Source organism: Crinia signifera, chromosome 4 (genome assembly GCF_055691185.1).
Source record: "Crinia signifera chromosome 4, ASM5569118v1, whole genome shotgun sequence".
Lineage (NCBI taxonomy): Eukaryota > Metazoa > Chordata > Amphibia > Anura > Myobatrachidae > Crinia > Crinia signifera.
The window spans coordinates 41,405,467-41,418,627 of NC_139220.1; the positions used below are offsets into that span (position 1 = coordinate 41,405,467).

A 13,161-nucleotide genomic window follows, 5' to 3' on the forward strand; every position below is an offset into this window, starting at 1 on the left:
TGAGATGCCCAGCTCCCTTCTCCCCCTGAGATACCCAGCTCCCTTCTCCCCCTGAGATGCCCAGCTCCCTTCTCCCCCTGAGGTGCCCTTCCTGCCAGAGCACTGGCACTAGAAGGGACCCAGCCTGTGCTGTACTTTGCTGACAATAGATAAAGCTGCTGCTTTTTAAAGTTTCACTCTGCAGATCAATATCTTAAAAACTTGCCGGTCGATTGTATCCTCATTGCTGCACCCTCCTACGCCATTCCAAGCACCCTGCATCTCACTACGCCATTCCAAGCACCCTGCATCTCACTGCGCCATTCCAAGCACCCTGCATCTCACTGCGCCATTCCAAGCACCCTGCATCTCACTGCGCCATCTTTGGCGCCTTGTGTCTCACTGCACCCTCCCTAGCGCCCTGCATCTCGCTGCACCCTCCCTACCACCCCCAGGATCTCACTATATCCTCCCTACTCACATGTATACATTGCGGCATTGTAGAGGCAATGGTAGGGGACACCAGCCAAAATCTTTCCTAGGGCATAAAATGAGCTAGGGCCGGCTCTGGTTATATGGTGTGGTACACTACACTTCAGGACACGCCCCTGCTATTATGCGGTGGCTGGGGGAGGAGCGGGGCGGGTGTTGCCACTAGCCACCAATGGTTAAACCTTTTTTTTTGGGGGGGGGGGGGGTGCCAATAGCCACCAATGTTTATTTGTTTGGGGTGGGATTTCTGACCGATCGTCCGATATATCGGCCGATTTTTACCGATAATCTTCAATAATCGGCCGATTGTTGCCGATTATCGGTAAAATCGGTCGATATATCTAGACGATCGGTCGGAAATTGGACAATCCGCCAAAAAATCGTTGTAGTGTGTGGGGGCCTTAAGTCCTCAAGCAGTGCACTGGAACAGAGAGCAGCTGCCAGGAAGAGGCAGGAGTCTTAAGGTCCATACACACATACACACTGGACGATTATGCCCAGCGTGTATGGACAGCGATGACCACTGTCATCACTGGGGTGCAAGCCGCTCAGTGTATAAACATTGAGCCGCTTTCCCCCTGCCGTTGTACAACTTTACATGTGCAGCGCTATGCAAAGCTGGTAATACAAGCAGGCGTTCCTGGTGGTGATGCGGTAGCGCACATCACCGCTCATCACCTGGCCATACACACTGGGCGGCTTTGAGCTGAAAGCCGTTCAGTGTTTTGAGGGTCTTTCAGCTCAAAATCGCCAAGTGTGTATGGGCCTTTACTATGAGGTGGGCATATGGGCCTGATTCAGACCTGATCGCAGGTCGGCCAGCATTCACTTAAACGGCTGCTCTGCTCCATTGAAATCACGCCTTGCGAATTAATGTGCTCGCTGTGTGAATGGATGTGTACAGGTGCACATTAGTTCTCACCCATGCAAATATATTCAAAATCCTTTGTAACAAACACCATCGGATGATTTTTACACTGGCCACAATCATTGCAGTTGCCGCACTGCTGTGAAGCACAGGACTAAACTCGGCGCTAGTATGAAAGCAGGCACATTGGGGGCGCTGCTGACATCACAAACTCTCCATTAACACGCACAGCACACCTACCTTCTCCCTGTCACTCCCAGCGGTTTTTCTTTGGCCTGCCCAGTGTTTTTCTTGGCACTCCCATGACATTGTCGGTTCCCACCCCTTCACGCCCAATGCATGTCAATCACCATGCGTGCGGCCAACGAACATAAAAAGTCGCAGGACTTGATTGCAGCCGGGAATTGCGTACGCACATTGCGGCCAATACGCGTTCATGGATATTTGGCTGCAGTGCGACTTTGCTGCCATGAGAACTGGTCTGAATCGTGCCCAATGTGTGCTTAGTTACATGCAGTACTGATTCTACTTGGTTTTGTGTATGTTTATGTATTACTGTATGTTATATTTAACCTTTTCCTGATACTTATTTCAATGATTTAAATGTTTGATACTAGCGCCCAAATGCCCATACTAGCGGCACAGATTAAATACCCCACATTGTCTAGTATGGTCATTTGTTTAGCTAACAAGCCTGGTGAAAATGAGGTTAACAGCCAGCCAATCAGATCCTACCTGCCATGTCACAGACTGTGTTAGAAAAATGTCAAGCAGGAGATGATTGGCTGGCTGTTTAACACTCTCCATTGTATCACTTTTGAAGCTTAGAGAATCTGGCTCTTTGTCCTATTTGAATTGTATGTTTGTATAAATCTCATTGCGGTGTGTTATTATAGGTACCGCAGTATCACCAAGCAGTTTTTCAGAAAGGCTGATGGTGTCATCGTGATGTATGAGATCATTTCCAAAGACACATTTACGGCAGTACGGCAATGGCTTACCAGTGTGGAGGTAAGTCGCATAGCCACGTTATCTGGCTAGCTAGTGAATATACAGTATATCAATTTATGTTTTTTGTATTATTATTACTATTATCCTTTATTTATTTGGTGTCACAAGGATTCCTCAGCGTCTAATAAAGGGGAGTGGTTCACACCTGTTCGCTAGGTTTGCATTTGCAGGCTAGCGAGCAGATAAATGCCACCATAATTTGCAGGCTAGCGAGCAGATAAAAGCGGGGAGCTTAACCCCTTCCTACCCTAGCTCCCGAATCAGCGCCTTAGCATGCGAGTGGGTGTGTATGCTTACACATCCACTAGCATGCTGCCGCAAGGAGGAAAAATCATTGGATGTTGGATCACCATCAAATACTTTTTTTCTCCGTTCATGGATAAAAGTCGATACTTAATTTTATCCTTGATGGAGATGGCCAAAAAAGGGACGGGCAATAAGGCTAACTACTCCGCATCTCTTTGATGTGAAGTACCGCTACTGACCACTAGAGGTCACTCAACGGATCAAACAACTCCTTTGTGTGCTAATATATGGAGGGAGGGAGCTGTGAAGACGGAGATTGGTGGTATGAGAAGATAGGGATCAGGGATGGGGTGGAGAGTGTGTGGGATTAAAACTGTCACAGCTCAAAGTGAAAGTAAAATCATTTACAGCTCAAAGTGAAAGTACATTACAGAAGTTGTCATTTTGATGGGCTTGTAACTGGAGGATTGTAAACATTGCTGCATTAGAGGTCATAGCTCAGGTAGGCCTCAGGACAGAAAAAATCAAAACTTAGGTGCAGTTGTACTGAGCATAGAGTAGATAAGCGAAGCCAAAGCACATGAGGGAAGAGGGCCCTCCATTTGGGAGCTTACATTCTTAAGACGCATTAAGGTCACTTGACAGGAGTACATAATTAAAAACATCCTTGCCTGATGAGCTAACATTTCATCCATGTAATATAAGTCTAATAAATGCTCAATAAGGAAAAAAAAATTATGTATTAAATTAACATCTTTTCCGCCAAAGCGGGGGGGAGCAATTGCTCTCCCTCCAGAGATGTCTCCTTGAGTAGACGGCGGCACATCAGTGACTGTGGACTTGCTGTCTCTGCCTGCTCTTCTGGGCATGCCTGATATCTCCTTCACAATCCAGAGCCGGCAGCAGGGTCAGGTCCGCGATGACAAGTGGGCGGCAATCAGGGTGTTATATAGTTTCTTATTTTCTGGACATCTTGGATGTTGACGCTATCACCTCTTCATCTGGTGCTGCTGTCCTCTGTCTTTTTGTGCCTATAAAACACAATTATACATTAGAAAGACACCAAGTGTACTGTGGTGATCCTCCTATGCAGGTATGTGTCTCAGCCGTCCTGTGCTGACTGGGGCCTATGTGCATGATCCCCCCCCCCCCCAGGCAATGTATCAGGACACTGCGGCATGTAGTCCCACTGAGGTGAGTGCAGGGAGCGTAGTGGGCGGAGCCTCAGAAGAAGCGTTATTTTCCGTACCTCTGCTGGGGGGCTCCTTCACTTTGCGGATTACTCCGCCACAATACACTGCGTGGGCTTTCCACCACTTGGCGGTAATTGAGGGAGCGCGATTAATCATCCTCTTGTGATACTGGAGGCATCTGTCACACTGCCACCAGTGGCCCCACAGGGCCCGCAAGGGTTCAGTGATCTCAAACTGCATCTAATTAGATAGTAGAAATAACATAGATCATACATACAATCTCCACATTATACATACAGAGGTGACCGCATGTTAGAGATTGCATGAGAACGCTCCCTAATGTCTCCTGTCCTGCACATAATTACATACATGGATCCCTGGAGAGGTGGACAAGCCTCCTGCATGTCTCCTCCCCCGCTCTGCTGTTCATTCACCGCAATTTACAGTTCTTCAGGAAGGGAGTGGGGCTAAAATCATGGAAATTGCACTATTTCAGCCCCACCCCCTTCCGTAGACCCGCAAATCCGGTTATTTGCTGCACTGAATGGGGCTTGATGACTTCAAGAACAATAACCCCCCCCCCCCAGTGTAGATGACAGTCTCCTCTTTCCACATAAATGGGCCCTTAATGACTATGTACTTACAACAATATTAGCGCCGGTCAGGTGGTTTATGCGCTGCATCTCCTTTATAAACTCCTCCCCGTGATCAGAGGTGTCCCGTACCTCACAGACATACAGGTATGCATGGATCATCTCATGCAGCAAGCTCTGTAATACACAAAGTAATGAGCCGGTTATAGTGAGAAGGACACAGACATTACACACAATTACTTTGGTAAGAATGACTGAGCGAGTATGGTATAGAATCTATGGATGGTAGACAATGTCTAGGTCGGCAGTGAGTCGGTCTGCCACTAATGGTCTACAGTGACTAGGTCCACACCTAAGAATGGTCGTCACCTCATTATCTCATTCCAATCAATTTGACCCCTGTGGGGGAGTGGGCATAGAAGGATTTGTGAGTGGTACATGGGGGTTGGGCATAGGACAAGGTGTGAGTGGCACATGGTGGGTGGGCATAAAAGAAAGTGTGGCACATGGGGCGGGGGGGGAGTAGAGGCTAAAATGTTTAAACCCCCTCTGTAGACATTTCTTCAGGTCCCTTGGTATATGCGGGGTACAAGAGGAACCCTGCTTCCCACTGCTACATATATCGCAGCAATAACTGCACTGAGGTGTACAAGCATCACCTCAGCCACACTCTCTTCTAGCACCAGGTGAGCGCACAGACACCGCCTATAGTACCTCTACAAGGGTCCTCCTGGGAAGCAGCTGGAGGATCGGCCTGCTGAGCCTGATGGAGCAACTTCCACCAAAAGCCTTCTGGGTCCTGCAGAATCCGACCAATCTGATGAGAAAACACAAGTCACACATGAGTGACATCCATGGTTACATAATACATCAATTGCTTTTCTATACATCTAATACATACAAATCCTTATTCCCAGTGCCCCAGATTATGTACTAGCTACCCTGGGGGTCCATGTACCTGAGTAACCCAGGTTCCTCTGTAACAAATGGGCCCTAGGTAGGAGCCTAGCTTTCCTAGTGGATGATCCGGCTCTGATCCCTATAACCAGTTACACGCTTTTATTAGTACATAGATATTCTGGTGATAGTGATTCCTGACACCAGACAGTAAGAGCAATAACAGGTCTGTACCGACATGATATGTACAATGTATTACTATGCAATGCTGTCCGTGTTTGGATGTAATGAAACACTCTACAGACCATGTAAATACATAGCTATCTGGGCTGTGTGGGCAAGCGTATTATCATATACTGTAATGTCATCACAGCATCAGGTGCTGAAGACAATATTAATAATTAGTAATACAGGTTGAGTATCCCTTATCCTAATATCCCTTATCCGTTGTTTCCAGATTTTATTTTCAATTTTATTAAAGCACTACTGGGGACATCTGTAACTGGCACTGCTGGGACATCTGTAACTGGCACTGCTGAAGATATAATATGTTACTGGTTGTGCAAGAAAATGGTTGCTTGGCATTCACATTCTGTGCCTGAGATAGGACACAAACTTTGTTTCATGTTTTGAAACCTTGTTTTAGGCACAAATAAACTATATTTGTGTGTATTTCATGTGTTTATGTGTTTAAACAATATAAATGCAAGGTACCTCAAGATACATTATGGAATCTAAAAATATTCTGTAATACGGAATTATCCATTATCCAAAATACTTCTGGTCCCAAGCATTTTGGATAAGGGATACTCAACCTGTATATAGTTTATATCTTAGCAGGAACATCATATAATAAACTGATCTGGCAGTAACCGTACTCACCGCTTTAGCCTACTGCTCCACTCAACAGTGACATTGGCTAACTTCCCTCCAAAATAAGCGTTATTAAACACTTTAAATAGTTCTTGGATATCTGGATTGGGGTCAATGTCCTCCCAAGCCTCATCCACTATCGATAAAACCTCATATTCTATCTTAGTATCGCTGAAAGCATCAAAACTCTCATGTGTGCATTGCTGCACTCCCAGTTCATCATAGACATCCATCTTCATGCTTGTCTAGAACTGAGTGACCAGTAACTGGCATGTATGTCACAGCACACGTGTCACAATGGCTGGTGGTACGTGTCACAATGGCTGGTGGTATGGGCCACTATAGCTGGCTGATTGAGGGCTGAAATGTTACAAGTAACATACAGAGATGGGATAGGTATAAGTGAGACAATTCCTATCCAGATAAAGGACATTTTGCCATAAGCGGCCAGGTCCGGTGTAAGACTAGGAATTAGCTAATGTTCTTATGGACAGATGTACTAAGCCTTGGAGGGTGATAAAGTGGATAGAGATAAATTACCAACCAATGCACTCCTAACTGTCATGGTATAGCCTGTGGTTGAAGAATGGCAGTTGGGAGCTGGTCTCTGAGGTTAAGTACATCAGGCCAGTGGCTTATTAAGGTCCTCATGGGCTTGGAGCTGACATTAATAAAGAGCCTATTGTGTGCCACCCGCAGGGGGGTGACCAGCATGCATTTCACCAAGTTAGCCCCGAAACGTTGGCCTATGACACCAAAGTACAAGCTTTGACCATTCCTCCAGCTCCGCTGCCTGTTTGTTTACAGTTACATTCTCTGGAGAAGAAAAATAAACTATTTAACTTTTTGTGAGATCACCATCGTCTATTTTATCATTTATATCATATTTGCCTACCCTCCCGAAATCCAGAGAGATGGGCAGGACTGCCGCATGCCCCTGCACCCCTCCCATGCCATTCATGCCCCTTCACCCCTCGCAATTGCTTAATGGCTCTTCAGGTGCGGCGGGCGGGCTAACATGATGCAAATTGCTTAGTGGCATAGATATCAGTTCCCGCCCCCGAAGTGCAGCTGACAGTCTCCCAAAAAGGAGACAGAAAAAGTCGGCAGATGTATTTATATCTACCTATATCTCACATCACCCCCAATAGCTGGGGAGCTTTTTTAAGTTATGGGGGCATAATAACTTATTATATTTTCTGTAATTATCATTATTATTTCTGTTCCCACGTGTAGTAGTCCCCTCACATATACATAAATATTTTCTATATAAATTGTGAGTACGGATACAGGGAATTCTATAGTACAACTTACATCTAGTAAATAGGAGAGATTGTTCTGGGCCTGATTCAGAGGTGAATACAGAACTCCAGAAACCCCCTATGGCTGATGCGTTCCCCTCACTGTACGCAGATACCACCCTGGCATATGCAGTCACTGGCAATGCAGCCATGGGCGTTCCTGGATAGGTGCACAGCCACAGAGCCATGTTTACAGGTATTTGAGAAGGAAATACCGAGCAGGCCATAGGCTGGTGCACATGGGAAGGCAAATCTATAATCTGCATATTGGGGGTAATTCAGACTGGATCGCATGGCTGCAAATTCACACAGCGGATGATTAGTGATGAACTGCACATGTGTATGGGCCGCAGTGCGTATGCGGAATGCTCAGCAGCGATGATCTTTACTGATTGCTGGCCGTACACCAGGTGAGTGACATGATGTGGGGGTGGAAACCGGCCATTTCATGGGAGTGATTAGTAAAACCTTGGGCGTGCCGTAAAAAACGTTGGGACAATGCAGGCGTGCCAAAGGCTGTTAGGGGCGGATGCGTGACGTCAGCTCCAGGCCGGATGTGACATCATATCGCCGAGTAAAGCTGGGTACACATATGTACAATCGTCGGGCCGTTCTTCCGTTCTGGGGACGAACGGCCGTTCGATTGTATATGTATGTACGCAGTCCCGATTCCTTCTGTGAGATCGATAAACGGCCAAAAACGCTCTTGGCCGTCCACGGTTGGTCGGTCGAAGGTTCTTTGCTGCTTAAAAATCATCCGACAGGACGGCTACATATCGGAACAAAAGTGCCGTGTGTACGCACGTTCGATCGATATGCAGGCCGTTCCTGCGATCATACTACCAAAACCTGAACGCCCATCTTTTTCTTGCGATTGTTTGGATGGGAGTACGTCGGACGTCGCAAGTAAAATTGGACAGGTGTGTACGCGCAGATCGGTCGTGGCTTTTGGACGGTCGAACGTGTATATGGTCGATCGAACGGTCGCAAGAAAAATGAGATTGTATATATGTGTACCCAGCTTTAGTCTCTGGCTACTCTAAGCCTGCGGTGACTAGTGTGTAAAAATAATTTGATGGTGAGCTTGTTACAATGGGTTTTGGAAATATTCTTTTGCCTGTGAATGGTTGGGAATTTGCAAGGGGGCAGCTAAACTGATCCCTTGCCTCTGCAAATTCACGCCATGCATTCTGGGCTGAGGTGGAAGCTTACTCCGCTGCTTTTACAGATGAAACTGGCCAGAAACAGCGTCACAGAAAATGTCATTAATCCATGGCCAACGAGAGCCATCGCTTAGTACAGATGGAGCTGGCGATACTTTCGCCAGCCCCACCAACCGCTGGCTCCCGCCACGGGGGTGTACACGCACAAGTTGCTCGTGCACCCCGTGACAAAGGACCCAGCGGAGGATTGGGACACGCATGCTCGTGAGACACAAGCGTGTCACAGTTCAGTGTAGCCCCTGTGTGCCAGAGGGGAGGCAGGGGCTACATCTGTATGTAATGTTATTTGCCATGACTGAAGGGTGGTTTCTGGCGGGATATTGGTGCGGAGCGGCGTCCCACATGGAAACCTGCACAAGCAGGGCCGGTTTAAGGGCCTCATGGGCCTGGAGCTGAACATGTTCAAGGGCCTATTATGAGAAGTGGAGGAGTTGCGGCCATTGCCATGTACAACCCATACACTATACGCCCCAGTGTTACCTATCTAAATAAAAATATAAAATTGCATTAATTGTGCAGAAAATAGAATTGCGATTGTAATACATAATACATGATTTATAGCCAACCATGTGGCCGGCTGGTGTCTGCCTGGTGATCATCATGCTGTCATGATGATGGGCCTATATACATGTGGAGGCCTGGAGCTGCAGCTTCTTCCTGTTCCTGCTGCCAACCACCAGAATTATACCTAATGTAAGTGTTATTGGTGTCAGTTGGCCATCTAATTATATATCTGCCCCTCACTACCTGTCACTCACCCTGACTGATGGGATTTGGGGCAAGGGGGCGGTGCAGAATGTAATCTGTACTGTTACCTGTGTCCTAGTGTAATAATACTCCTTACATTCATTGTTGTATTAGTCACATGTGATTATAGTGTGAGGAGAGATTCTTTCCATATTATAATGTTTGTTGGTGGCATCACTCATCCAGGTTGTATTAGAGCCCCGTACACACGGGGTGACAGGAGCCCCGCAGTGCTTAAGTACAGATCGCTCCGCGCACATCGCGGTACACATGTGATGCACCCGCGTTGTGTGCTGAGCGATCTGTGCAGAGCAGGGTTTTCCTATGCTTATAGGCATACACTGTGATCTAAGCAGGACAGACAGTGCATGTACTGTTGTCTATCTCTGCCTGTGATGGTGACGTGCGGGACCATGCATAGGGTGTGTACATGGAGCTTCACTCACCCCTTGTGTATACCCCTTATGAGAGGAGGGTCCCCTGTCCTGTCTGAGTGGGCCGCCTCCTCTCTAGCAGCTGGTGAGTAGACACATGTGGGTCTATGAGCCATGGTCCCATTCCCCAGTGATTTGTGCAATGCGGTGGATGGGGTGAATGTTACACATGGGTGTGTGCTGTGGAATAGCTCTCATGTCAGATGTCATTTATTTTAATACATTTAAAAACCACCTGTAATATCAAATTGCTGACATCTGCCGGGCCATATAGATAACACTCTTTGTCTAAAATTCATCCCAGAATATGTCAGGTTATTATGGAATCCAGTCTGACTATATACCATTCGTGTAGCCCGGCACTCATCTATGGCAGCCCATTACTTGCTGCGATATCCTCTTCCGAATACATTTTGATCCATCATAGTCATTTGAAATAAGCGGAACTCTCTTATTTGCAGTAGTAAAACAACGTCCTTTATTACATTCAACAGCATTTCGGGGTAAGCCCCCCTTCTTCAGGGACAAGCATAGACACAATACAAACCACACCAGACATGTATATATACATCCTCACCAACAAATAACATTTGCATAATTAAAAAAAAAAAAAAAAAACAGACTCCTATCGCCCTCCTGGGCTCTGTGTGCCAGTCTGTAGCCGGATTTCCGGATGACCATATATGGCATACTATCTTCTAATAGGTCTAACAGCCAGCTGGATGTCTCCAATGTTAATTGACCTTAGAGCGCATGGCCTCAAACCCTCATTGTGTTTCTGTATCATGGTTGCTAAGCAACCCCGTCACATACCTACAATCAGCATATAGCTGGTCTATGAAATAATTGTCTACTTAATAATATTACATAGTTGCCGGGCAGCACTAGTGTATAACGTCTAAAAAACACTTGATGCAAGATAATTTCTGCAACTTAACATATAATTCGCTGGTCTTTATAGCATACTATTTTGCACAACGTTCCCACATGTGGTATTATAAATAGCGGTGAGCGGAATCCGAATACCGACGATCACCCCTGATCTGAGTACAGACCTGAGCACTGTTTGGGTATTCCCGCCAGGGTCGGGTCTGAGAACGAGGCAAAACGCTGTCTTCCCGCCGCCGGATCTTGCGAGATCCTGGCTTGATTAGAAAGCTAACAGCTGTACATAGACGTTCAAGGTTACGCTGCAATGTCTCCTCACCCACAGTGGGATATTGGTAAACCTGTCCAAGACCAACAAATTTATGTCACTGCGCTTCTTAATTAAAAAATGGGGAATTGATAATGTCTGAATTCATCCAAATCATACACCAATTATCAAGATTACAAATTTATTAATACAAGAAATATTTGTCATACATTCTATATATTTACTCAAATATATTAATAAAAATTAACATTAAAAATCCTGTAAAGAAAAGTTACGAATATATGTAAAAATAATGTCAAAATATAAAAATATAATGATAAAAAATAGATAAATGATGAATCCACTAGGCAGGATAATTAGGATACATTTACTGGTGTTTTCTGGTATCCTTAGTGCTGCTACCAGAACGTTGAAGTTTGCATACAATCCTGTATATTATCCAGCGGCTGATAAAGAATGTTTGCTTGGAAATATTTGGAACATGAAGCGATCACTATAATAGGCTGTTTATTCTTCCAATAAAGATAAAGGCTCAAATATTACAAGTCTCAATGACCTTAATTGTTGATGTGCCAATTCGGGAGTGCTCTGTCTCAATGTAATCAGCTGTGTGGCCGGGCGCTGCTATGCGGCTGCTCCTGCTCGGAGGCCCCATCCTGGACCAGACGTATGTGCTGGTGGCGGGCCAGCGGCCGCGTTGCTGTGGCGGGGTACTGCTGGGGCTATGTTGGGTGGCAGGTGTGTACCTCAAATCTGCCTTGATGTTGATTCGTCTCACCGCTTCAGTTGAATCTCGCTCTGTCTCTCTGCACAGTTGGCGGCTGTCATCTGGGTGGTCAAGCTTTGTCTAGAAGGTGCAATAGTTTGCACAGCGGCTGGATCGATGTGAAAATAACCTCTGACACGTATCGCTCCACTGGGGGCTTTCTCAAAGAGTGTTAGGCTTAATCAATTGGTATCCTTATATCTGTGGACTTTGGAAAAATACCATTTGGATTGGATGTCGTTAATTAACACCATACAGTAGTTATCAATTACACATCAGCTAGAGGAGTGCCTAGCAAGGAGAGAGCTTTCTTTTATATAAACAGGTATATTAACACCCATATAAAAAACTATCTATTTTAGGCAGTCACTTTATCTGATATATATGTATTTTACATCATTATTCTCAAAATATTATGTAGCCAAACAGCAAACAACAAAAATATCTCCAGAAAATGGTGTATAGATATTTATGTCATTATAACACCTATACTCCAATTTGTCTATCTGCAAACATCTATGATCTATTATCTCATAAATCCTAGAAAACAAAATTATAATTAAGATAAAAAATAAAGAGGAAAGAACAGACATGCAGCAAAAATAGCGACCAAATATATTTATAAATTGTAATTTGCTTTGCTCACTGGTCAGCACTGTATTCAAACCTGGACTGGATATTCTCTAGGTCAGGGGACTTCAACTTTTAAGACAGTGTGGGCCACATTAAAAAATTCAACGAAGCCCGAGGGCCACTAAGCTCTACTGTAGTATTTAGCACAGCTCTTAATAGATAGACAGCACAGCCCCTGCATAGATAGTTGGCACAGCTGCCCATACACATAAACCCTGCCCCCAATATATAGTCTGCACCAGGGCTATTTCTAAACAATTAGGGTCCCAGTGCAAACAGAATAAAAATGCAGCCCCCCATACATAATTTGGCGCGCACTCCCAAAAAGGTGTGTGGTCTAATTATAAGGGGCGTGGGCTAATTATTAGAGTGTTAACTAGCAGGAAAACAATTACCTGACACCTCACTTTTGCAACCTGCATGACCAGACATTGGCTTAAGATGGCTGTCTAAAGGCCGCACAGTGACATATAAACATGAAGGCCCATTACACCCTGATGCCCATTACACATTATGCCACACACCATGATGCCCATTACACATTATGCCACACACCATGATGCCATTACACAATATGCCACACACCGTCATGCCCATTGTACATTATGCCACACACCGTGATGCCCATTGCACATTTTGCCACACACCATGATGCCCATTGCACATTATGCCACACACACCGTGATGCCCATTGCACATTATGCCTCACACCATGATGCCCATTGCACATTGTGCTTCACACCATGATG

At 45.5% G+C, this 13,161-nt stretch overlaps 1 protein-coding gene and 1 long non-coding RNA gene across 2 annotated transcripts in view; one reads left to right on the forward strand and one right to left on the reverse strand.

Moving 5' to 3' along the window:
• The window catches only part of CRACR2A (calcium release activated channel regulator 2A), a 142,749-nt gene that overhangs the window by 49,287 nt on the left and 80,301 nt on the right, over positions 1-13,161 (forward strand). Inside the window, exon 14 of the mRNA XM_083181633.1 lies at positions 2,236-2,350. Within this exon, the coding sequence (XP_083037759.1) occupies positions 2,236-2,350 (115 nt within the window). The remainder of the gene's footprint in view (positions 1-2,235; positions 2,351-13,161) is intronic.
• LOC146072293 (uncharacterized) lies at positions 3,900-5,202 on the reverse strand. Its single transcript, XR_014473037.1, has 3 exons — positions 5,097-5,202; positions 4,434-4,559; positions 3,900-4,029 (listed from the first exon to the last, which is right to left on the reverse strand). It is a non-coding gene; the product is annotated as an uncharacterized LOC146072293 (long non-coding RNA).